General features: G+C 39.8%; 1 protein-coding gene across 1 annotated transcript in view; it reads left to right on the plus strand.

Annotated features, from left to right (window-relative positions):
- The window catches only part of zbtb21 (zinc finger and BTB domain containing 21), a 43,114-nt gene extending 15,763 nt beyond the window's left edge, over positions 1–27,351 (plus strand). The window contains exon 2 of the mRNA XM_055645108.1: positions 12,492–27,351. Coding sequence (XP_055501083.1) covers positions 12,504–15,722 — 3,219 coding nt within the window. The 5' untranslated portion in view covers positions 12,492–12,503 and the 3' untranslated portion in view covers positions 15,723–27,351. The remainder of the gene's footprint in view (positions 1–12,491) is intronic.
- The last annotated feature ends 608 nt before the right edge of the window (positions 27,352–27,959 follow it).

Raw genomic sequence — 27,959 nt, forward strand, 5'->3', positions numbered from 1 at the left:
ATCCCTTGACTTCACGAGCCCCTAGAGCTCTATCTAACTCTCTGTATTAAAAGGAGGAAGGGAAGCATATATTATGCCTTTTCTTGGCATATCTTGGCATATATATCTTGGAAGGCGGCTCAACACCGACAAGACTAAGGAGTTGGTGGTGGACTTTAGGTGGAGAGGAGCACCCTGTCCCATCTCCATCAATGGTGTGGATGCGCAGTTTACCAGGGAGTACAAATACCTCGGAGTGTACGTAGACAGTAAACTGGGCTGGTTTAAGAACGCTGAGGCCCGTTACAAGAAGGGACAGAGCCGGCTGTACTTTTTGAGAAGGCTCCGCTCCTTTGACGTCTGCAGTAAGATGCTGCAGATGTTCTACCAATCGTTGGTAGGCAGTGCCATCTTCTTCACTGTCATGTGCTGGGGCAGCAGGGTGAAGGATGCAGATGCCAATAAGATCAACAAACTCATGAGGAAAGCTGGCTTCGTCCTGGGGGTGGGGTTGGATTTATGGGAGTTGGTCTTGGAGGGGTGGATGCTCCTCAAACTGTGGAGCATTCTGGACAATACAGCTCACCTCGATGGATGACACGCTGGTTAACCTGAGGAGTACCTTCAGCAACAGACTGGTTCCACCAAGATGCAGGACAGGACGCCACAGGAGATCCTTCTTCCCTGTGGCAAACAAACTTTACAACTCCTCCCCCTTCTGTCATGGGATAGACTGAGACTGACTCCCCTCCCCTTCTTTCCTTCCTCTCCATCACCCCACCTCCTCAATCTTTGCATATCCTCCAAGCCTATCCACTCATCACTTTAATTTCATGTATTCTGTATTTCATGTGTTTTTTACGACTGTTGGCAAATCAATTTCCCTCCTGGGATTAATAGAGTTATATTGTGGTGCGTGGGTCTCAAAATGAGGCAAGTAGTCCGAAGTTTGAGAAGCACTTTACTTTATTTCCTCCCGGTTCAGGGGAAGACGAAACCAGGGAAAGATAACATGCTAATATTCTGGACTGCGCCAGTTCTGTTAGTCCCAGGAGCCGCCCTCTAAGAGTCCATCTAATAGAAGTTCTGTTAGTCCCACACCTCTAAGGTCCCATAGAGACAGTGGCACAGCAGTAGAGGTATTTCTTTACAGTGCCAGAGATTCAGGTTCGATCCTGATTACAGGTGCTATCTGTATCGAATTTGTACATTCTCTCTGTGACCATGTGGATTTTCACGTTTCCTTCCATACTCAAACAAACGCATAGGTTTGTAGGTTAATTGGGATCTGTAAATTGTAAACTTTCCCTAGTATGTAGTATAGTGCTAGTGTGTATGAGGTGATCACCGGTCGGTGAGGTCTTGGTTGGCTGAAGTGCCTGTTTCAACGCTGCATCTCTAGGGTCTAAAGACACAATAAAGATTACAATAAAGTTTCATTGTATACTAAATTACTTCTCACATTAGGTCAAAAACTGGTAATGAATTGTTGGCCTTCATCTTCAGAAGGTTAAGAGAGGACATATATTCTTCAAGATTCAAGAGAGTTTATTGTCATGTGTCCTAGATAGGACAATGAAATTCTTAGTTTGCTTCAGCACAACAGAATATAGTAGGCATGAATACTGAACAGATCAGTGTGTCAATATACCATTATATAAATATATAAACACATGAATAAATAAGCAGATAAAGTGCAAATAAACAGATAATGGTCTATTAATGTTCAGAGTTTTGTTTCAGTTGAGTTTAATAGCCTGATGGCTGTGGGGAAGGAGCTATTTCTGAACCTGGACGTAGCAGCAGTCCTCGGGCTCATGTACCTTCTACCTGAAGATAGCAGGGAGATGGGTGCGTGGCCAGGATGGTGTGGGTCCTTGATGATTCTGCCAGCCTTTTTGAAGCAGCGACTGCGATAGATCCCCTCGATGGTAGGGAGGTCAGAGCCGATGATGGACTGGCCAGTGATGGACTGGAATGCATTTGAGATAATTCCCTGCAATAGACTATTTTATAATGACCATGTCCACTGGGCCAGGTACTAATTATCTTGCAGTAAAGTACCCTCTAGGAAAAAGTAGTGTTTATGTGCTAGGATATCACATTCAATTTGAGAGTGTACAACTTAAATCTGAGACTAGAGTATTAAACCTAAAGATAATCACTGGGATATGAGGTACGAGTACTCTAGCTAAGACTAAAAAGCAGATGAAAAGGTTTGATGATAAATCAGCACACTTTTCAACAAATATATTAAATTGAGAAAACCAATCCCAGAGGAGATCGTAACAACAGTTTTTGGTGGAGAAAGGAGCTTATATCCTATGTTCATTTTGACTAAATTTTTACGTTCTGCACATTATAAGAATGGATAGATGTTTCAAGAAGTGTCTTGACCCGAAACGTCACCCATTCTAACGTAGCTAACATAACTCTACTTTTTAAGAAAGGATGGAGAGAGAAAACTGGGAATTATAGACCAGTTAGCCTAACATCGGAAGTGGGGAAGATGCTTGACTCGAATATTAAAGATGTCATAGCAGCGCATTTGGAAAGCAGTGCGTCAGCGTGGATTTATGAAGGGGAAATCATGCGTGACTAATCTTCTGGAATTCTTTGCAGGTGTAACAAGTGGAATGGTTAAGGGAGAGCCAGTGGTTGTGGTGTATCTGGACTTTCAAAACGTCTTTGACAAAGTCCCACAAAAGAGATTAGTGTGCAAAATTAGATCACATGGTATTAGGGGTAGGTTATTGACATGGATAGAGAACTGGTTGGCAGACAGGTAGCAAAGAGTAGGAATTAACGGGTCCTTTTCAGAATGGCAGGCAGTGACTAGTGGAGTTCCGCAAGGCTCAGTGCTGGGACCCCAGTTATTTACAATATATACGCAGTGCATACAGAAAGCATTCAGACCCCTTCACTTTTTCCACATTTTGTTACGTTACAGCCTTATTCTAAAATGGATTACATTTTTGTTTTAATCGTCAATCTATACACAATAACCCTTAATGAAAAAGCCAAAAAAGGTGTTTAGAAATGTTTGCAAAAGATATAACTGAAATATCACATTTACATAAGTATTGAGACCCTTTACTCAGTACTTTGTTGAGGCACCTTTGGCAGTGATTACAGCCTCAAGTCTTCTTGGGTGTGAAGCTACAAGCTTGGCACACCTGTATTTGGGTAATTGTTCTCTACAGATCCTTTGTCGGGTTGGATGGGGAGTATCGATGCACAGCTATTTTCAGGTCCCTCCAGTATTGTTCGATCGGTTCAAGTCCAGGCTCTGGCTGGGCCACTCAAGGACATTCACAGACTTGTCATGAAGCCACTCCTGCGTTGTCCTGCCTGTGTGCTTAGGGTTGTTGGCCAGTTGGAAGGTGAGCCTCTGCCCCAGTCTGAGGTCCAGAAAGCTCTGGGGGCAGGTTTTCATCAAGGATCTCTCTGTACTTTGCTCTGTTCATCTTTCCCTCGATCCCGACTGGTCTCCCAGTTCCTGCTGCAGAAAAACATCCCCACAGCATGATGCTGCCACCACCATGCTTCACCGTGGGTATGGTATTGGCCAGGTGATGAGCGGTGCCTGGTTTCCTCTAGACGTAACACTCAGGCTAAAGAGTTCAATCTTGGTTTCATCGGACCAGACCAGATCACCAGAGAAAACAACCCTTTTGGCAAACTCCAAGCGGGCTGTCATGTGACTTTTACTGAGAAGTGGTTTCCGTCCGGCCACTCCACCATAAAGGCCTGATTGGTGGAGTGCCGCAGATATAGTTGTTCTTCCGGAAGGTTCTCCCATCTCCATAGAGGTACTCTGGAGCTCTGTCAGAGTGACCATCAAGTTCTTGGTCACCTCCCTGACCAAGGCTCTTCTCCCCCGAATGCTCAGTTTGGCCGGGCGGCCAGCTGTATGAAGAATCCTAGTGGTTCAAAAGTTCTTCCATTTAAGAATGACGGAGGCCACTCTTCAGGACCACACCTGGAGTATTGTGTAGATTCACCAGGTTGATTCCCGGGATGGCAGGATTGATATATGATGAAAGAATGGGTGGACTCGGCTTTTATTCACTGGAATATAGAAGGATGAGAGGAGATCTTGTAGAAACATTAAAAAAATCTTAAAGGATTGGACAGACTAGATGCAGGAAAAATGTTCCCAATGTTGGGGGAGTCCAGACCAGGAGTCACAGTTTAAGAAAAAGGGGTAAGGCCATTTAGGACTAAGATGAGGAAATATAATTGGGGTACTGATTTTAGATGATCAGCTATGATCATATTGAATGGCGATGCTGGCTCAAAGGGCAGAATGGCCTACTCCTGCACCTATTTTTCTATGTTTCATTCCTTTTCTCCAGAGATGTCCCACTGAGTTACTCCAGCATTTTGTGTCTATCTTTAATGTAAGAATGGAAGTGGAAGTAGGCTATAGAGCCCCTTTGAGATTACACCACCATTCAGTAAGAACTTGGCTGATCGATCCTCTGCCTTAATTCATGTAATCCCTCGAACGACTGTAGTTATCATTTATTTATCAACAATGCAAAAATCTGAAAGCATACTAAAGCAAAGGTTCATGATTGCGTTGTATTGAGCTGCAGCATTTAAACATTTCAGTTCAGTTAGGTACTGTCACTATTAATATGAATGAAGGATAGACAAGAGAAGGCTTTGCATCTGTTTGTATGGAACTGGGTTTAGTTTCCATCAACATCTACAAAGCAAATTAAATGGCCGAGTTGATGTTTGCCAAGATTTATTTTCCAGAAGTCTTGGCAAACTCCACCTCCCTTACTGCTGCCACGCGCATTTAGAAATCAACATGACTTTTTCTGTAGGCAGCTGCTACTTTTTTAATACTAAGACGTCCTGCCTTCAGTAAGGAAGTGGTGAAAATCATTTATTCCATGTGGCCAACGGTGACTGGTGACTCATGAAATTGAAATAACCATTCCTCTATATCCTTTCAGATAAACATCTTATTGCTCCTTGTCAGCTCAAACAATACTTTAACCTAGATTTGTTAACACATTAGAAACCTGCAACCTATAGTTTGTGGTTATGGGGAAAAAAGTGAAAAAGTCCAGGGATGCTTTTGGACGGATGCCTTTTGTAACCTATCACACTTGTGTGACTCATCAATGGAAATAATGACTGGTGAGTTGATGTTGCTCTGTGGATGAAAATATAATTGTACCGATGCAACTGTATAAAGGAGCAGCATCTCTTTTCTGGCATTCTTTATGCCCTGCATCCAATGCAGCACTTGAACCTGTGATTAGTTGCAAAATATGTTAACTGACTGAGTTCGTAATTAATCTTTCGGGAATTTTTTCTTTTGCATGCAAGAGAAAGATGCCCAATCTTCCATTCACTTTTATTGCATCAATCTCTTTAGTGGCTGAATTATTTTTCCAAAGAAATCAGTAAATAGCACAATACAATTCCTCAACAATAATAATATTATTTTTATTACAATTAATTCATTAAATCGATTGAACTGAATTCAGTGTAAAAATTGAATAGTGAATTTGAGAGAGACAAAATGCTGAAGTAACTCAGCGGGTCATGCAGCATCCCTGGACAAAATTAATAGGGTTTTAGTCGGTGTCCTCCATCGGTCATTAGTCTGATTAGTGATATCTGAGAGCTTCTATTATTACAAATCCAACATTTGGCCACAGTTCGGAGAACAAATCAGCATATCTTTTTTTGTAGGATTGCTGAGTGATTATGTTTACAAGTTGGGATGATTTGGGAATGTCTTGCAGCCACATATTTTCTCCCCTCAGAAGGTGCAAATTAATGACGGTGTTTAAATGTCACTCTCTGCTAGATGGCTCGTGTTATTAGAAAATTAACCACATTTGGATTATTCTGGTTCATAGTTTACACCTCCATATTTCCCAGTAAAAGTCACTGATTGAAGATAAGAGGTAGAGACCATGAATGCCATTCCATAATTAAGCATTCAGAACGTTAGCATCCTAAAATTGATTAATTTGGCAGAAGGAATTCACTTCAAGACAGTTGTGAAAATTACTGGCAATCCTTTGGGAAAGCTTGCAACCATTAATGTTTGGGGAGAGAACTGTTATAATGATTTTTCCAAAGAAATCAGTAAATAGCACAATACAATTCCTCAGCAAGCTTGAGCTCTATAGGATTTTGGCAGCGTAGATGAAAAATTAATAGAGGGATTGGTGCTGGAATCTTGACCATTGATGTGTTAATGAATTGGATTCAGATGTATAGGAAACTATTTCTAAATGTACAGATGAAGCTGAGAATCATGATGGACAGGCAAAAGCAGATATAATTTAAGACAAAAATTTTGCACATAGATATGTTTTTGATTTGGAGAATGAGAAAACAACCTTAAAAATGTGGAATCATGTGAAAGCTGTGCAGCTTCTCTACTTACTCATAAGCCCATTGTTGCAATTTGACTCGCCCAACCCTATTGAAAAACATTGAAACTTCCGAGTGAGAAGTTTTCATTCAACTGATTGCATTAATGTCAGACAATAATTGAACTGGTTAGTTTATGTCCACTTTCCAGCTCTTTCTGCACAGGCTTATAAATTAGAGACATTTGGTGGGGGCCTAGCCACTGTGTTAAAGAAACATTTCAACTGCTGCCTCCTGAACGCTGATCACTTCTCCAGTTTCAGTGTAACTAACTATAGTAGATCTAGTCTATCCCCTCTTAATTGTTCTTGTGTATCGCCCACCAAAAATGCATAAGGACTTTATCAGCCAATTTGCTGATCTTATCTCTAGCCTTTTGCCTAAATTTGACCAAGTCTTGATTCTTGGTGATTTTAACATTCATGTCTGCTGTTCTACTAAGCCTCTGGTGAGTGAATTTATGTACCTGGTTGAGTCCTTCAATCTGACTCTACTCACCATTGGACCCACTCACAAGCTTGGCATACACTGGACCTGTGCTATCGTCCGGTCTCCCAATATGTAATAAAGAAATTATTGATGCTTGTCTGTCAGATCATAGTGCAATTATATTTGATGCATCTCTGCCTTTCTCTCCCTCCAAATCTCATCTCCCTGTTCGCTACTCCCGCTACATAAACTCATTGATTGCCAGTAAGATCTCTGAAGCTCTCATAGCTGCTCCCGACATCTGCACCATCGAGGCTTCTCCCCCCCATTTCAGTACTGACGATCTCATTCTTTCATCCAATACCTCTTGCTCTTCCATCCTGGTTTCTGTTGCTCCTCTTAAAATGAAAAAGCCTAAGCGTATAGGTTGGCCTTGGCTCAATGACACTAAGAAGAGAGTGCAGAAAATCAGAACTGAAGTATAAATGCGATAAGCTTCAAATTTCCATCAAACTTCTAAGAAACAATCTTCTCAAATACCAGGAAGCAGTAAAGTCTGTGTGATCACAATACTTCTCCGACCTTATTTCCAAAAACGCTCAAAATTCCAAGATCCTATTTAGTACTATTACCTCTGTCTTATGTCCCGCCCCCAGTACCAGCTTAGCTGGGTCCCCTGCCAAGTGCAAAGAATTCTCTACTTTTTTCACCAGTAAAGTTGAGAACATCAGGTACTCGGGGCATCAGGTAAGTCTGGACGTTTTTTTCCAGACTGATAAAAAATGTCCACGAGTAAAAAAAGTCAGGAGGATGCCCTGAGAACCTACGGCTGGCATAACGAGCCGCTACAACATATCTACGGACTCCTACGGACCCGTTACGAACATTCTGGGAGTATAAAACAAGGGGAAAACTCGGGAGAATTTGTGAATAACTCGGGGAAAATTCATGAATAACTCGGGGAAATGGGACAGGCCCTTTACTCTCTATGTAGCCAGAGAAATTTAAAATGTTTTCAATATCATTGTAAACCCAACCTTAAAATTAAAGATTTCATTCCTGCAGCGAGGCAACCACAGTTGTCAAAGTGAAGTTGTTCATCACCAATGAAATGCACATAGCTCTACAAGGTCTCTTATTTTGAGATATTTCCCACTATTGTTTGAAATGTGCTACCTAAAGGACCTGTCCCACTTGAGTGTTATTTGCGCGTCATTTACACGACACATTTACGCGACAGGACGCGCGCATGGCGTGCATTACGTGCGCATGGCGCGCGGTGGCACAGGCATTGGCGCGCAGTCGTGCACGGCGCCCCAGGATTTTGGGATTCTGAAAATCCTTCCGCGCCACCTGCGTGACGCGCAAATGACGCCCAAGTGGGACAGGCCCTTAATTGTTTTGCATCAGACTGTCTGGTGCTAAACTGAAAAGAAGATAGAGCAGTATCGCATTGAAACAATAATCAGCACGGTTTTGGGTTTGGTCAGGATTGGCATAGATACAAATCTGACAATAAATGACCATTGTCATCAGAAACGTTGGATATTTGTGGGTGTTCAATAAGTTTTTAAAAGCTTTTAATCGACCATCATATAATATATATCTGGAAGTGATTATCTGGAGTAATTGAGGCAGTGAACAAATCTAAGAATTCATTAGTATCCTAAATTAAAAGGGAAATTCAATATTTTACACATCCATTTCCTTTGTGAATATGTAGGAGGATGATATACAGTTTGCATCCAACAACAGTCCATGCCAATGTCATTTATTGGTATACTTCATATTAATTTTTTACCGTCGACAATATGTGTCATAGTCATACAGCACAGAAATCGGTTCTCCGACCTAGCTTGCCCATGGCGACCAAGGTGCCCCAACTACACTACTCCCACCTGCCCGTGTTAGGTCCATATCCCTCCAAAGCTTTCCTATCTATGTACCTGTCCAAATGTCTTTTAAATGTTGTTATAGTTTCTGCCTCAACGACCTCCTCTGGCAGCTCGTTCCAAAAAACCCACCACCCTCTGTGTCAGAAAATCATCAATGACTAATATCTGAGAAATAAGTATGATTAAGAATTACTCACTGCACCATTACCCGGTAGTGCAGTGAGTAATTCTAAAGCTTGCAATCTATTTGTAGGTTTGAAGTCTTTCTGCAATTCTTCTGATCATGTGGTTTGTGCTCATCAAACTTTGGAAAAAATAAAAAAGCAAACTTGTTAGAAGAATGAAGGACTGGAAATGATTCTCATGATTCAAATTAGTATAATGGATGCATGGACACAAGAAAATAGGGGCAGAGTCCTGGCCTTAAAGTCTGCCCCTTTGTTCAGTATGATCACAGCTCATCCAGCCCAAGGCTCAAGTCAAGTCAAATCAAGTCAAGTTTATTTGTCACATACACAAACGAGATGTGCAGTGAAATGAAAGTGGCAATGCTCGCGGACTTTTGTGCAAAAGACAAACAACCAAACAACCAAACAAACTATAAACACAATCATAACACACATATTCTTTTACATAATAAATAATGGAAGGAAAAACGTTCAGTAGAGTTAGTCCCTGGTGAGATAGGTGTTTACAGTCCGAATGGACTCTGGGAAGAAACTCCTTCTCAACCTCTCCGTTCTCACCGCATGGCAACGGAGGCGTTTGCCTGACCGTAACAGCTGGAACAGTCCGTTGCAGGGGTGGAAGGGGTCTCTCATGATATTATTGGCTCTGGAGTTGCACCTCCTGATGTATAGTTCCTGCAGGGGGGCAAGTGAAGTTCCCATAGTGCGTTCGGCTGAACGCACTACTCTCTGCAGACCCTTCTTGTCCTTGGCAGAGCAATTCCCAAACCAGATGGTAATGTTCCCGGACAAGATGCTTTCCACCGCCACTGCGTAGAAGCACTGGAGGATCCTCGGAGACACTCTGAATTTCCTCAATTGCCTGATGTGGTAAAGGCGCTGCCTTGCATTACTCACAAGTGCTGAGGCGTGTGATGCCCATGTCATATCCTCAGAGATGTGGACTCCCAGATATTTAAAACAGTTCACCCTATCCACAGGAGCCCCATTTATCCTCAATGGAGTGTACGTCCTCGGATGATATGCCCTCCTAAAGTCCATGATCAGCTCCTTCGTTTTTTTGATGTTCAAGAGGAGGCTGTTATCCTGGCACCAGAGTGCTAGACCAGCCACCTCCTCCCGGTAGGCCTTCTCGTCGTTGTCTGAGATCAGGCCCACCACCACAGTGTCATCAGCAAACTTAATTATTGAGTTGGAGCTGAACCTAGCCACACAGTCATGTGTGTACAGGGAGTACAATAGGGGGCTGAGGACGCAACCCTGGGGCGATCCTGTGCTCAGGGTGAGGGACTTCGATGTATTCCCTCCCATCTTGACTACCTGGGGCCTGGTGGTGAGAAAGTCCAGGACCCAGGCACACAGGGAGGTGTTGAGCCCCAATTCCATTAGCTTCCCGGCCAGTCTGGTGGGGACTATCGTGTTGAAGGCTGAACTGTAGTCTATGAACAGCATCCTCACGTAGCCCCTCTTCTGGCTGTCCACATGGGAGAGAGCGTTGTGCAAGACCTGAGAGACCGCATCGTCCGTGGATTTGCTGAACTTCCTTACTGTGCCAGTTTTGCTTGGCCTTCAATTCCCCATTTAAAAAACCTAAGATAGACATGAAAAGCTGGAGTAACTCAGCGGGACAGGCAGCATGTCTGGAGAGAAGGAATGGGTGACGTTTCGATCGAGACCCTTCTTCAAATCCATATTAGGGAATTCCAGAGATTCGCCATCACTGGGAGAAGAAATTTTGTTTTTCAATTCACATTATTCTCTTGTAAATATGTCACCTTGTATGTTCCAAAGAGATCACCCCTTCTAAACTTCAAAGTGTAGATCTCACTTTTTTAGCCAATCTTGATAGGATAACTCTCTCAACCCAGAAATTAGCCTGATAAATCTCTCCGAACTGCATCTAATTTGAGTATCCTCTCTTAAGGAGCTCTAGCAACTTAGAGGATTTGGTTTGCTAGTTGAGAAACTAGTGAGCTGAATATAAAGCAAATAGTGATTTCTTTACTCTTAATTGATGTTGCACGATTATTAGCATTATGTTCAATTGTAGAATTGCACAAGCATGCAACAAAATAATCCGGTTAAAAGTCAGATGACCTCCTCCCTAAAATAAAAAATACGAATGTTGGAATACAATAACAAGGCAGTGGTTTCAGGAGCTATTTTGGCCTCAATGATGTCAGAACTCAAGACATCCAAAAGAGAAGGATGAAATATTTGCTGCCATCTTTAGCTAAAGAGCTGAGTGGATAGCACTTGTCAGTCTATTTGTGATATTCCAGCATAACAGCGGAGTCCATCATCAATTCTAATAACTCCGTGTGTAAAGAAACAGTGGGTCTACTGGAAACAGCAAAGGCAATGAAATAACAATATTTTTGCAGCGGTACTGAGCCCTTGTTTAACGTGTACCAAGTACTCAAAGGCAGATAGCATTCTATCGGCAAATAAATTATAGATTAGTTTCAATTGGCAATTGCAGATTAATACCCTGCTCACTCATGCCTATTTAGAGTTTCACAAGCACTATCCACTCAATATTTAATTATCGCTTTGGTCCAGGACTGGCTAAAGCAGATACATTTCAGAGATGAGAAAAAAAGACTGTTCTTGACATCGTTAGTATTTGACTGAATGCAAGAAATGTTGGTACGATGGAAGTCTTATGGGAATTGAGGATCTTTCTTTTGGAAGAACTTGAGGAAGGAAGTGACCATTGTTCTTTGGGTTCTTATCGACCATAAACTTAACTGGACAAGCCACATAAATACTTTGGCTGAAAGTGCAAGTCAGAGACTTGGAATTCAGTAGCAAGTGACTTGTAGAATGTAGAGCAGCACAGCACACAATATATGTGCCATACATGATGCCTAGCTGAACTGATCTCATCGGCCTGCACAGGATCCATATATCTCTATTCCCTGTATTTCCATGTGTCTATGCAAAAGCCGCGAAAAATGCCACTATTGTCACTGCCTCCACCCTCACAGTGACATTGCGTTGCAAGCCCCCATCACCCAATGTATAAAAAAACTTGTCCCACACATCTCCATTAAACTTTCTCCCTCTCACCTCTGGACGAAAAGGTTCTGACTATCAACTGTGCTTATCTGCTGACTCCATCTCAATCTGCACATGTCAATTATAAAGTAATGCTCTTCCTTTACCGGACACATTTAGTTCCTTGACCATTCAAGGACTTCAACACCATCCTGGACAAAGTAGCTTGCTTGATGTATTTATCACCCACTAGCATAAACATTAATTCCCTCCACATTCTAAAATGCATCTACAAAATCCACTGCAGCATTTCCTTAACATATGACATTTAATTGGACAAGACTATCAGTCAAGCTCAAACTTGATGACATACTGATTTGTAGATATCACTGCTTCTACATAACTCAGTTAGCCATAGTCCCTAAGTTATTCAGTAGCATAGTAGATTTGCACTGGTGTTTGGTAGAGAATGTAGTGATCCCTTTTTATTGGAATGTAGATAAACATGTTTTTTTCTGTGGTTGGTATACCCGAGTTTGAAACTGCATTATTCTCATATGTATTTATTTGATGTTCTGTTCTCTTGCAGGTGGAGCAGACCATGGAAGAATTATTTCACTACATCAATCCAGCACATGCCATCTCTCTCCTGAGTGCACTCAATGAAGATCGTCTAAAAGGCCAGCTGTGCGATGTAGTCCTCATTGTTGGTGACCACAAATTCCGGGCACACAAGAATGTTCTAGCTGCCAGCAGTGACTACTTCCGGGCTTTGTTTACGAAGAAAGAGAATGAGAGCCAGTCAGTTTTCCAACTGGATCTCTGCGAAGCACCTATTTTTGAGAATGTTCTGAACTACATCTACTCCTCATCCCTTTTCATTGAGAAAAAATGCCTAGAATCCATCCACCATCTGGGTAATAACCTTGGCATCTCTTTTCTAACCAGCATTCCATCACAGACGCCTCAGATTTCGTGCACACCAAGTACTATTGAAAAGGTGAGCAAACCTGATAGCTCCCAGCCAAGGAGTGTCATTGTATGTCAGGGGCGCAATGATCTTGATAAGAATAACATTGAATCCGAAACAAAGGGAGGGGATTCCAATCAGAAAAAGGAACCGTCGAAGGAAGAGCCAAGGCACAGTTTAAAATCCTCATCTTTGATGGATGCCCTAAGGGCAAATTGCAATGCTGTGCCCAGAGATGTTGGTACAACTCACCTGTCGGATGATAAGGGACAACCCCTGTTAACGGATGTGCGTGGGGCCTTGGGTGACACAAAGTACCATGAAGCCATCAAATCTCTGGAAGCTCGAAATAGTAGGATGAGGTTTTGTTGGGATAGGAAAAGTTCCATGAGTGTGGATGGTACTTCAAGTTTCAGTGGGAAAGTTTCTGATACAAGGCAAAGCCTGACTGATCTCTTGGTCAATGGAACGTCTTTAACTAGGCCACAACTAACACCTGCATTCTCGTTTCATGGAACAACAGGATTTGCATATTCCCAACCAAAGTCTGGGCACACAGCAAATCCTGGCACAATTGAAGAGAATAATTTTCTATATTTCACTCAGGTGGGGCCCATTGTTCAACCCCCAATATTGCAGTCTAACACCCAGAATGTTGTCAGCAGCGGCCCATTAGTGAAAAGTCTGCTTCGGAGGTCATTATCAATGGATAGTCAGGTCCCTTGTTACTCTTCTCCTCTTGATCAAAAGATGAATTACGGATCATCAATGTGTAAGCATGAACCTCTAGAGATGATTTGTGATGTATCTTCCCAAAAACTGATAAATACAAATTCAATGAAACAACAACTTCAAAAAGATGAGCCTCAGGTTGGCCAGACTTCTTGCCCAAAACAGCTTGATGGATCTCGGCCTTCCGAAGCAGAGGGCATCTCTTTACCATCAGCTGTTAAAGTAAAAGCAGAGCCTTGTAGCCCTGTCTCAGAGACATCTGATATTATTCGAGTTACTGTTGGAGAAACCTTGCCATCTACCAGTAAGGAATTCTCAGTGAAAAGCGTCGGGACGACCAGAAGGACATCCACGCTGCCAGTAAAAAGGAGGTTCCAGGCTGAAAATGCAAAGATTTCCGTTGAGAAATCAGAATCTTTCCAGCATTCTCCCAATATCACGAAAAACGTTGTGGAAAGTTCAAGCCCTATTATAGATGAGGCTAATCAAGATCTGTTGAAGACTGATCAGAACAAAGAGGAACATTTTAATCCCGAATCAGCAATAACTGGGAAGCGATCCAAGTGCACAACCTGTTCCAAGAAATTCCGAACCCCAGCCGGCCTATTCCGCCATGTTGGCATGTACCATAACCCAGATAAGCCACATGCCTGTGATATCTGCCACAAGAAATTCCTTACCAATTTCAAAGTTTGGACACACAGCCAAACACAACATGGGATAGTCAGCAACCCATCAGCAGCTCCCAGCTCCTGTCCTGCCTCAGAAGAAAAATTTCAAAAGAAACTAAGTGATATGATACGTGAAAGGGAGATCAAGAAGGCGCTGTTTCACAAGTTGCGACGAAAGCAGATCTCTCATAGTTACCCAAGCCTACGGTCAGAACAAGGATTCAAAAAGAATTTAAAGCCTACAGCCAAAGGTGTGTACATATGCACAACATGTGGAAAGCTGTTCCGCTTCCTGTCACGTTACAGGCAACACATGAAGACCCACCCAGGTGAGAAGCCTTTTGTTTGCAAGCTCTACAATAAGCCTATCAAGCCAAAAGAACAATGTAGTACTGAAAGTGTGAGTGAAGAGAGTTTGGAAAAACAATGCGATCATTGTAAAATCAAGATGCCTTCTAAGGCGGAGAAGACAAGACATGAGAGGATTTGTAGGAATGTTAATGTGTGCTGCTACTGTAGTCTTAGGTTTTACTCCAGAGAACTAAAGCAAGAGCACGAAAGTCAGTGTGAATACAAAAAACTAACCTGTCTAGAGTGTAAACGCACATTTAAATCCTCCTTCAGCATTTGGCGCCATCAGATCGAAGTTCATAATGAAAATACAATGGCCCCAGTAAAACAGTCTTGCCTGGATACAACATGTCACAATGGTGTCTTGGCAAACGAAGCTCAGACTGAAGTTGTAGAGAACTCCATTGCTAGCCCAAGTACCTCAAAGGAAGACGAAGCATGCAGTGATTCTATGGAACCTATGTATGTTGACTCTGAAAATTCGTCTTGCTTTCCTGAAGACCTGAGTGTCTCCAGCCACAGAAATGCAAACATTGAGGATAATCATGTACCTGACGCAGTCTCCACTAATCCCATCCATTTGGAAGACTTGGCTTCGGAATCAAACAGTTGCAGTGGGGAGCCAGAGGATCTAACTTACAAAGGAGAACGTGAACTTTGGCCGTGTGAAAAATGTGGCAAGCTCTTCCCGATACGCAAGCAGCTGGAGCGTCACCAGGAATTGCTGTGCACTGTTAAGCCGTTCATTTGCTACATTTGCCACAAGGCCTTCCGCACCAACTTCCGTCTCTGGAGCCACTTCCAGTCTCATATTTCTCAGTCAACGGACCATCTTGAAACATCGAAGCCTGCAAAGGGTCCCTCGTGTGCTCCACCTCCCCCTCCACCACCTCCCCCACCACCACACTCTCCTGAGCCTGAACACGTCTCGAATCACTCGGATAGGTCCAGCAGCCCGCAGGCATCAGATGCTCTTTTTTCCCACGCACCTCCTCTTCCAGCAACTACCTTTGAAAGGCTGTTCATGTGCACACTTTGCCACCGGACTTTCAAGACTGCGTTCAGTTTGTGGAGCCATGAACAGATTCACAACTGAGATGAGACGTAAATTTCCTATGATATCTTTGGAATTCCACTAGAGTTATCTATAGAGGTGCAAAGAGGTTGAATATAAGGCAATACAATGTACTCCAAATGTTTAGTAAAATAAAGAGTTGGGTAAGAAAGCTGTAAAGTAATATATTAAGCTGGTAGAAGAAAGTAAAATGTTTAGAATTTTTTTTTTTAATCCATCTTGTTACTCCGGTGCGACATGGAAGCATTTTTTATATGATGGGAGTTTGCCAGTATTACAAAATCATTGTTTCAATTAATACTGCAGAACCAGCTGATGCATTGAGATGACTGCTTATCATTTGTTTTTAAACTTGAATAATATGAAATGTCAGTAACTTCAAAGCAATTTTATTCTGTTGGCGCCAACATTTTCTGGATCAGTTCTTTTGACAGATTGATTATTCAGTAGATTCAGCTATAAAGTTGTATTTTATTTTCAGCACAGAAAGGTATGATTATGAACACGATGGTTTAAAGTTGATGGTATGTGTTGCAATCCAATGATCAATCAGTGTAGATGTAACTAGCCAAAAGCTTCTTGGAATTATTGGGATCTCCTGCAACAAATGAGCCTCAAATTAGTTTGAAGGTTAGGAGGAAAAACTGAAGCTTGGCTGTCCTAATTAGTACCAAGGATGACAATCTACAGCATTTTAACTGAGATGTCTCCAAAAAAACTAGTTTGCTACCTAGTCAGAGAAGGATAGAGATTATCTTCTTTTCATGTGCTAACACTCAAGTCATTCAATGATTTTTATACTGTACCCACTGGAGAAAAAGTGCTTCCATTGTGAGATTTGAAGTATACAGCAACATTCTTAAAAGATACATTGTACCATGGCCAGGTCCAAAATGGGAGTTCTAAATGGTGGGAAAGGAACCTTCACTACACAATGGATGGCAAAAGATAATGACAGAAACCTCGATAGGGAACAGTAGAATGGACGCAGTCCTGTACATACTCCCACAGTTAGTCTCCTTCATGTGATGAGAAAAGTTCAGTTTGTTTGCTTAATTACAGTGAATTCATAGTTAGTAAAATAATGATTTTCTAATGATGATCAATGATATTATAGACAATAGACAATAGGTGCAGGTGTAGGCCCTTCGAGCCAGAACCGCCATTTAATGTGATCATGGCTGATCATACCCAATCAGTAGCCCGTTCCTGCCTTCTCCCCATATCCCCTGACTGTACTATTTTTAAGAGCCCTATCTAGCTCTCTCTTGAAAGTATCCAGAGAACCGGCCTTCACCGCCCTCTGAGGCAGAGAATTCCACAGTCTTACAACTCTCCGTGAGAAAAAGTGTTTCCTTGTTTCCGTTCTAAATGGCTTAAACCTTATTCTTAAGCTGTGGCCCCTGGTTCTGGACCCCCAACATCGGGAACATATTTCCTGCCTCTAGCGTGTCCAAACCCTTAACATTCTTATATCTCAATAAGATCCCCCTCATCCTTCTAAACTCCAGAGTATACAATCCCAGCCGCTCCATTCTCTCAGCATATGACAGTCCCTCCATCCCGGGAATTAACCTTGTAAATCTACGCTGCACTAACTCAATAACAAGAATGTCCTTCCTCAAATTAGGGGACCAAAACTGCACACAATACTCCAGATGTGGTCTCACTAGGGCCCTATACAACTGCAGAAGGACCTCTTTGTTCCTATACTCAACTGCTCTTATTATAAAGGCCAACATGCCATTTGCTTTCTTCACTGCCTGCTGTACCTGCATGCTTACTTTCATTAACTGATGAACAAGGAACCCCCGATCCAGTTGTACTTTCCCTTTTCCCAACTTGACACCATTTAGATAGTAATCTGCCTTCCCGTTTTTGCTACCAAAGTGGATAACCTCACATTTATCCACATTAAATTGCATCTGCCCACTCACCCAACCTGTCCAAGTCACCCTGCATTCTCACAGCTAGAGGAAGAGGATAGATCTTTCAGAATTATGTACAAAATCCGGCCGTTTTGTAGTAAATTGAAAATATTTTTAATGACGTTTTGAGGTAACGGTGAAATGCAGTGGCACAGGAAATGGAATTGCACTGACTTTGTTTTTGTTGAATATACTCAGGTGGGCTAATATTGTAGTGCAGGAGAGTGGTCAGTTTATTGGGCATTGAATTTATGCCAGATTCTAAGAATTTAACTTTCAACGGAATCTGAAACTGTCATTCAATATCTTCCACCTCAGGTCATGAGTATGTTTTGTGTAACAACGTTTTTTTTTAACATGGAAGTAATAGAAAGACATCTGGTTAGTCTTTGTTTGACATTCATATATGAATTGTATGACAGGATGCAAGAGATAGTACCTTATCACCCTGGCATGTTCAGACCAGAAAAATCATGACAATTCTGATTTTCCTGATCTGCATCCAGTTGTGATTTACATTAAACTGATTCGGATGACCAGGATCTTTCTCATCCCATTCAAAAAGAAAATTGGAAAGTTTATGTTAATATTGCCAGAATTATTACTAATATATGTAATGTCATAATTATCATTGCAAAATCCATCTTAATTCTATTGTTACTGGAGGAAATCAAGTTGTTCAACTTTTCATTGTAGCTACTACACATATACTCTGAATTAATATTTTAAAGGACAATATATATTTTGCTGCTTTGGACTTTTTCAAACTTGATTCTTGATTTAATGAACTTTGTACTATAAACAGAATTAAATGATTAAATTAACAGCAATTAGCATTTTTTAAATCATTATTTCCAAGTAGATGTCATTTATTACAGTAAACAAGGAGCAGAAGTCTTTATATTATTCCTTATAATCTTTGCTAACAGTTTGCATTTAAGTTTGGAATTCTAGTGTCAAATATTGTTTTTATAAATTTAAATGATGATAACAAAACTGGTCTACTCTTAATTTTAAAATGTAATTTTGTCAATCAACTGAAGAAAAGTCTATAACAGTCAGCTAAACAAAGCCAAGTCTATCTGAAATCATTAACTATTTATGGATAATGATGCTTTCATCATCAATACATTGTTCTTGCTAACCTTCAGCACTAGCCTTCCTTTTCAGTTTAGTTAATCCTTTATGACTTGGCCCACATCCAGGAAGTAAGAAAGCAATGTTACACTGAGGAGCAAGAATGGCCTATATTTAGGAGTGTGCAGAGAATATCCTGTAAGTAGTATGAAGCGATCATATTGGCAAAATACAAGGAAACTGAGTCACAAGGAAATGGAAGGGGAAGACTATTAACACAAGTAGATTACCAGAAGTTAAGTTTGATGTAAATGCTACAGCTGAACGTTATATTTTGTTACACTGTGGTGTAGAATCCATTTGCACTTTTAAAATTATTTTGACCAGATTTTACCCGCGGTGACCAGGATATCATTTATATAAAACTAAAGGCTCTCCTTGATTGGCTGAACTGAAATGCTGAAGTTCAAAAATAAGAAAAGACATTTGTGGAATTAAACAGTCAATATTTGCAAAAGAAAATTGCATTTTTAGAGCTCCTTTATTGGCCTGGGCATCTTAAGGTCCTTTGCAATCAATGAAGTACTTTCAGTTTGTAGCCATTTATTGTTGAAATATAGGAAACATGTGAGCACAGGAATACAGCAACCTCGGACAAACAACATGTAAATAATCCCCCAGTAATTTCTGGTGATGCTTATAGCTGGATATATATGGACCATTTCACCAGGGAGAACCCAAATGAACTGAAATATCTTATTACGATTTTGGTACAGTTATAAAATGATGCAAGGGTTTTCAACCGGCATAGTATGACAGGATTCCTGCCTCCTTAATTGTAATAACTGGTGTACATCAACTACTTTAGCATAATAAAACTCACCATTCATTGTAAAAATGACGGAAAATACAGGTTCAGCATTGAATGCCCACAAAACTAATCCTGAAAACTTTTCATCACTCATTGGTGAAATAGAGTTTGGGATGGGACCGCAATCGCATTTGCATTCTTAGTTCAACACACCTTGGCTGAATAGAAGTGTAGAAGTTTCTGAAATGCATTCAATATTTTAACTTGTATTTCCAAATATACTGTTCATGAAACACCAATAGTGGTCTTGCAAGATCAGGTAATAAGAACTGTCCTGGGAAATTCACTTTTTTCCTCTGTGATATGCTTAAGGGAAAAGATTGTACCAACATTTCACAGCCCATTTTATTTAATTTACAGAAGTATAACATAGAAACAGGACCTCCAGCCAACATGTCCATGCCAAACTTTTTGCCCGTCAACACTAACCCAATTTGCCCTTGGATTTATAATATTTTTGGTTGTTATGCAACATTTTTGACAATTATTTGAAATTTCTTTTCATTGTTTTAACACATGAATGTAATGGGTAATCGGTCACTCTATTCTTTATTGATGAATTAAATCCTCCATTAATTTCAGATCCAGATTTCACTTGTCTCTTCCTTGTCTCCATTTTTCACTCGTCTCCTCCCATTTAAATCCTCCAGACATGGTTTCACGAGACAAAGCACCTTCTTTCAGTCAGCACTGTGGCTTGAGTCCTTCACTGTCTCCTGATCTCCACCCTATCAGGGACCTTTGTTGTTCCCTCCATCCCTTCTCCCTTCCTCTACAACTAAAACGTATTAATTTTCAAATATTTCAAAATTCTAAATGAAATGTTAACCATCTCACCAGATGTGATCTGACCCGAGAATTTCCAGCAGTTTCTACTTATGCTTTCCAGCATCTGCAGTATTTTGTATTTGGATCCTTAAACTCTTGTTGGGAAATATATGACAGGGAATGATGTTGAAACATTTTATACTTTTAAAAAATATTCTACTTCCAAAATACACAATTTTTTAATCAAGAATCAGTCATTTATAATTTATAACTAATTCCAGTATGTACTATTTCATTAATCACATTGTCAGTAATTTATCATTTATATATTGATAATATCAGAATTTTCAAAAGTAGTTTCACAGTCCTTAAAACCAGCTGCAATTAAATTAAGGAGTCTCCTAAGACTGCATGTCTGGATTTCAGGAGCCTAATATGGATTTAATGTTGAAGAGAAATAGTAGACGAGAGATGAAGCATCTGAGAAGTGTTTGTCTTGTTTTTGTAAATAGCAAGTCTTTGTTTAATTTTGCTGGTGTCAGATTCTTGCAACTTCTGTTTGTAATCAGTACTGATGGAATTTCAAATCGTGTAGTTACTTCCAAAAGGAGAACATCCTATATAGCTAGACTGAACATAATTTGTAATATTGAGTTATAGGTAAATAAGAGGGGAAATCAGTCTGATTACTTTACGTTGCCTAGAGCTGGCTAAGTTTAGAGATACAGCATGGAAATGGGCCCTGCAGCCCACCGAGAACATGCCGACCTCGATCACCCGTATACCAGTTCTATCCTACACGCTAGGGGCCATTTACAGAGACCAACTAACCTACAAACCTGCACTTTGGAATGTGTGAGGAAACCGGAGCACCCAGAGAAAATCCACACGGTCACAGGGTGAAGGTACAAACGCCATAGAGAAAGAATCCGTAGTCAGGATCAAATCAGGGTCTTTGGCACTGTGAAGCAGCAACTCTACTGCTGTGCCACTGTGCTGCCATGACATGAACTCAACAGACCAAAAGGCATAAGTTGTAATAAACATTAATTTGTAATCTTAATTTATATTTATAAAACTTAATATGTTGCATAAGGTATCTATAACTTTCCAGGCTGTAGAGTAAAAAATCTAGCTCAGTCGTGAATGGCAGAGTAACTGCACGTTTTATTTGAATTAAGATCTTGGCTGATGTTCCACCTTGCTGTGAGGAAAGGTGAGACATCTGGTAATAATCATGGCAGATGATTTTCAAGCACTTTGCTAAAATGGTCTTAAAAGAGCTTAAAGTCACACACACTTTTCCCAAATTGCCATTGTCTGAAAATTATTATGTTCAATTGCACCTTTCCAAAGCATGGAATTCTAAAAATACTTTGTAGCCAACGCAATACTTCCCAAGTGTTGTAATGGATTAAGTCTGCAGCCAACTTGCATACTGGAAGCTCTAACAAACATAGAAAATAGGTGCAGGAATAGGCCATTCGGCCCTTCGATCATGGCTGATCATCCAACTCGGTATCCTGTACCTGCCTTCTCACCATATCCTCTGATCCCTTTAGCCACAAGGGCCACATCTAACTCCCTCTTAAATATAGCCAATCAACTGGCCTCGACTACCTTCTGTGGCAGAGAATTCCAGAGATTCACCACTGTGTGAATTTTTTTTTCTTATCTTGGTCCTAAAAGATTTCCCCCTTATCCTTAAACTGTGACCCCTTGTTCTGGACTTCCCCAACATCGGGAACAATCTTCCTGCATCTAGCCTGTCCAACCCCTTAAAAACAGCGATTAAATAATGGCTATGTTTTCAACTTTAGTGATGTTGATATCTAAGAATTGTCATTAAAAAAAACCCCACCCATATTGTATGAAACACTCCCATGGAATCTGATGTCCAGCTGAAAAAGCAAGTAGGGTTGTAGTTATTTTTTTAATATTTAAATTCAATATTAAAGCTTCTGTGGTGCACTTGACAATCTTTTTTGAACTCGGGATCTGTTTTGTTTTCAGAATTGATGTTTTCTAAATTTGCAATGGCTGAGGTTATCTGTTGCAATCAAACAAATCAATCTTCTGTCTCCCTGATCCAACAGCATCTCATATTTCGCGTGGGCAGCTTACAACCCAGGGGTGTGATATTGATTTCTCTAACTTCAAGTAACCCCTGTATCCCCTCTCTCTCCATCCCTCTACCACCAATGTCCACACCAGCTTTTCGTTCTCACCTAGAAAACAGCTAACACTGGTCTGTTTCCTTTATCATTGTTACTTTTTTGCATATCTTTCATTCATTTGTTCTATATCTCTCGTTTCCCTTTCCCGTCACTTTCAGTTTGAAGGGTCTCGACCCATTAACGTCTCCCATTCCTTCTCTCTAGAGATACTGCCTGTTCCACTGAGTTACTCCAGCATTTTGTGACTATCTCTGGTTTAAACCATATCTGCCGTTCCTTCCTACACCATTGCCATGCTTGTTCTATCCGGGTTTTAGTAATGCTTGGGATGATGCACCCAAAACTATTTCACAGTATAGAATACTGGGGATTCTTTTGGGCAAGCTAAGTTTTGTATTTCTAGATTATACGTAATCACGTATAACTCATCTATATTTGTTCATTTCTGTACGACATTACAGCTTTAAGTATAACTCTTCTTTGGAAATGTGAATGTATTCAAGTTGACAGGGTACTGCAGATGCTAGAATGTGAAGCAAAACACAACTGCTGGAGGAATTCAGTGGGTCAGACGGCATCCCTGGAGGCAAATGTTGTTTAGCTCTTTCACAACTTGTTTATTAACCAACATTTGCGATGCCACACATAAACATGTATATATAACAACAGACAATAGGTGCAGGAATAGGCCAATCGGCCCTTCGAGCCAGCACCGCCATTCAAAGTGATCATGGCTGATCATCCACAATCAGTACCCTGTTCCTGCCTTCGCCCCATATCCCCTGACTCAGCTATCTTTAAGAGCTCCCTCCTTTGGACTTTATGGAGAAATTCTCTTTCTGAATATTTCACTCTCTTAGTGGATCTAACTGAAAATAATTGGATTATGGATGGAAGGGGGGCATGATAAAGTGTGTCTCGACATGGCATTGAGATAAATTAGAACTTTTTTCCCCACCTTTTCAAGGCCTGCAATGAAAAGTATATCAGCCAGGTTCCTACGTGAAAATTAGGTTAGTCTTAACCCAATCCTTAGTTTTATGCAGTGTCCGTACCTATTATCTGTAAATTTGCACTCAAGAAAATTGCCGTACTGGTGGTATGACAGATTACAATGTACTATGACCCAATTGATGGCACTAAATTCGCTGTAACTGAGGTATGAGTACAGTACTTAGTGCTGAAACTGACTGCTTGCGAATTTCTTTGTGAACACATTTGACAAACAGTGGAATGACTTTCAATAATTAAACTTGACTGATTCATTGGAAATAGATGGGTGATTAATAACCAAGTGCCTGATAATAGGCATCACAGAGAGTATAATACAGGTTTAATATACTGTTTTAATTTCCAGAAAATTAATGAATGTATTGCAGCATTTGTACTTTACTATGTTCTTTATGAAATTATACTGTTTGTGTGGTAACAATGTTATTGTTAATTTTGGGACCTATAGTACTTAAGATTTTTTAATAGATATTTTTCAGAATTACTATTGTAAGTACAACATTTTAGATCTAGATTTCATTATTGCGCAGTGATTTGTTTATTTTTATGATTAATGATTATCTTTCAAATAACCATAGCTTAATTTTATTTTTCTGAAGAAGTTGTTGGATTTTAATTTTCCCGGTTAGGAAAGGGTTAAATGTGTTCTTTAAATGATTTGTGTTGAAAGCAGATCATTGAGAAAGATGCTGTTATTTATGCAGTTCTATTACAACAGGGTGAAAGTGTAAGATAGGAGAATCTAGAGCTGTTTGTTGGTTTTATTGATGTTCCTCTCAAAGCAGCTTAATATTGTCTTGAACACAAGGATGTTTCTCAAATCTTGAAACCCATTCTCAAGACAATTGCCAAGTTTCCAATGTTGTGAAGTCTCTGTTTGTGAATTTGTCCACACACTTCTAGCCTAATCTAAACAGGACATATTTTTCAAATGAGTTTATTTTTCCATCTTCATGTGTGGTAGTAATTGACATTTTCAATGAAATTATTAGGGGCAGAGCAAAGTTCTGAATTTGCCCAGCGATCGCATCTACAAATACATGATCTATCTGTGCTACATGTCACATGTTTATGTGTTATAACAACCCCAAGGTAACTGATATTGAAGTCCTAAGCAATAGCATTGCAACATATTCTTGTCAGTATAGGTTTAAATTTTCTTAACTGGGATGTATCAAAATCAACTAGCTTAGTTAATTGCCTCTCCAATAAATAACACAGAGAGTTTGGTGTCTTTTTTCTTATCTGAAAACACCCAATTCTGAAGCAATGGTTATGCCATTTTCTCCATTTGCATTCATTTTCCAATTGTTGAGAAGTGTAAGGTCAGAAACTAAACGCATTTATTGATTTACTAGATAGCCTGCATGACAGAAAACCCCCTTATATGTGTACATTTGATTTGAATCGAAGTAAACACAAGCTAATATACAAAACTATGTAAAGAGAGGGTGTTAAAGAAGAAACAAATGTCTCATTGTGATTTTTAATTTACTTTGATCCTGCACCATATCTGGTGATTGGGCAGTTGCCAAGTTTGTCAGTGTCATTGCTTGTAAACATAAACAAGGCTAGCTCATGGTCAGGTGCCTTTTCAGTTTCTCTTCACATTCTTTCTGCTGCATTACATGGAGACATCTGGTTTTCAGCAAATATTTGGTTAACTCATTTCCTTCCTGTACTCTATTCATTCCCACGTCCATTTTTAAAAAGTTATGTATAGTTTTTCCAAGTTTGCACTACCTACTACTTAGCTACAAATAATTGATGTAAATGATGAAATATTGATTATGCACATCTTCAAACAGGAATTGGTATATGTAGTGAGGATTGGACGAGAATGTGCGTTGAAGCTGCTAATTATGCTCCTGTGTAGAGGCACAGGGCATTTTTATTATAACTGCAGTTTGTTGATTTGTGTTTTAGTTCATATTTTCAAATTTTTAATAAAGTTACGGTTGTACTTGAAGAGCATTGACGTTTAAGGGCAGCTGTAGCCCTCTTTCCTCTTTGAACACTAAACATTTTAAAATCAAAACTAAAATTCATCTTTGAATTAGGTGGATTTTGGGATCCTGGACTTTCATTCCTTACAAAATTGAAGGATATATTCTCATCAGGCATAAAACTGTAAAAAAAAATTAAAAACATTGTTTGTGGTTATTTGTTAAAAATGTTAATATTTTAATTCTGTACTCTAAAGAGTGTTCTACTGCAACCTGGAAGGGAACAATTATGGTGGGAGTAAATCACTTCAGAACTGAAATTATTCAGAAGAGATTTATAAGTTATCGGTTACCTAACAGGTTATAAACTTTACAAAAACAGTTTTTGATATGTATAAACATGAAAATATGGATTAAAAAAATTAATTGGAAATTATGGCAATGCACAGCATGATGGTCAACATCTGGCAGAGTAAGATAGATTGATGTTACAGGTGGACCCTTCATTAGATCATAATTTCATACTGTTCTACCTCCTCTGTAATTCTAGGAGTTTGTATGAATGCAATTTGGTGGCAAATGCAAGGAATGGTAGCATGGTCATAGACTTGATCATTTTTTTTCAGGGGGCTGAGTATTTAGTTTGCTGAGTGTTTGCATTTCATCTGTTTTTGCTTCTGTGTATTGTATGCGTATGCAAACGACATTGCAGGTTCAGTGAATATTGGCATCCACATATACTATTCACAAGGACTTTAGAGCAGCCACTGTAAGACTAAGAATTTGCTCCAGGTTTCTAAACTCCTGATTCAAACCAAGTTAAAGATCTGATAGAAATCATCCATCCTCTTGGAATCATTACTGTTTTGAACATGTTGCCGATTTTATTTAGCCTTTGCTCAGATACTGGAGTAACTCAGCGGGGCAGGAAGGCATCTCTGGAGAGACGGAATGGGTGATGTTTCGGGTTGACACCCTTCCACCAGTGATCTGATCTGATCTGATCATTGCACTCAGGCTGGGTGAGACAAGTCAACCACATTTCTTCTTCTTTAGCACTGTTTGGGGATAATCATCGTACATCAATTTGAAATCACTAAAGAAGATTGACCATATGGGCAAGGCTGCTGTGAAATTTGGAGGCAAATTTTCGAGAGAGTGAGGGGAAAAATAAAGAAAGAGCTCTGTTGTTATCATAGATTCCTGTCAATAAAGAAAATATACTTTAAACATTCTTGTTGCAGAATATCCTTTGTTAAATCCATTTGCAGTCAATATTTTACCAGGCTTTTATTGGTGAATTTATTACTTTTTTTAAATATAACTAGATTGAGAAGATTTTTTGCATGTCAAATTGTATTTACAATAATTGCATTACATGCCAGTGTCTATTTGCAAAATGTACTGTTGGAATATACTACTGATCATGTAGAATGTATTTTAAACTTGAGGTCACTTTGATCTGTGTTACCTTGTTCTCTCAAAACATGTTGACTTCATTTAAAGTAAACTTGTTTGAACCCTTTCATAAATATTAGTGATGGTATTGTTTTACTTTATAAATTTATATATTAATGAGGTCAACCCAAGGTACTTGCGAAGTCTGACAAAAGTATGTAAAAGAGTCTGATATTTAGTTTTATTGGTCTATTTAGGCATGGTGTAAAACTGTACAAAGCTCAAAGTCTGTTAGTTTGATTGGACATTTTTTCCAGTTTGTCCTGGATTCATTCGTCCTGGATGTGAAAGTTTATACATTTAAATTGAAGTTTTTTTTTTAAATTGGGAAATGAGGTGTGGTTATTATGAAGCACTATTTTCAAAACGATTGTACATTGTTATGCAGTAGTTGGCTCACACAGACACCAAAGATTAACCAATAGCTTTAGGCTTTGACTGTTCTGCTCTCGAATTAACCACTTAACTTCAATGTCTTTTGTGTAATACATTTATAACAAGATGGTAATAAATGAATTGTTTCCTTACTTAATAGGTTTTGATTTATTGTAATCTCATGCACTTTGCTTTTAAAGAGGAAATTTTAAAAATCAGGTTTTTGTAAGATTCCCATGATTTGATGCACTGTGTTAGTTTTCTCAATCAGCTATGTCTCCTCCCTCCATTAAAATAATCACAATCAGAGTAAATCTATCAAGTTTATTTTGCAGTCGGTGTGAGGAGTGCCATTCTTAAACCATTTTCCTTTCCCCCCCCATTAACTATTGCAATGTATACATATTTAACCTCAAGTGTTATTCTGGTTCACCATTTGTTCTGAACAATCCCACAGTGAAGTGCCCCTTAGCTATTTCTTTAAGCTCATGTATGTTTTTGGTGTAACATGGCCAGATATCTAGTACCTCCAGAGCACAGCTATGGCCATTTATCATTTGGTCCCAGATTGAGGTGATTAATTTATAATTCCTTGATGATGGAAAATGAAGCCAGCTCTGATGCCATTCCCTCCTTGTTCTCAAAGA

The sequence above is a fragment of the Leucoraja erinacea genome, chromosome 13 (assembly GCF_028641065.1).
Source record: "Leucoraja erinacea ecotype New England chromosome 13, Leri_hhj_1, whole genome shotgun sequence".
Taxonomy (NCBI): domain Eukaryota; kingdom Metazoa; phylum Chordata; class Chondrichthyes; order Rajiformes; family Rajidae; genus Leucoraja; species Leucoraja erinaceus.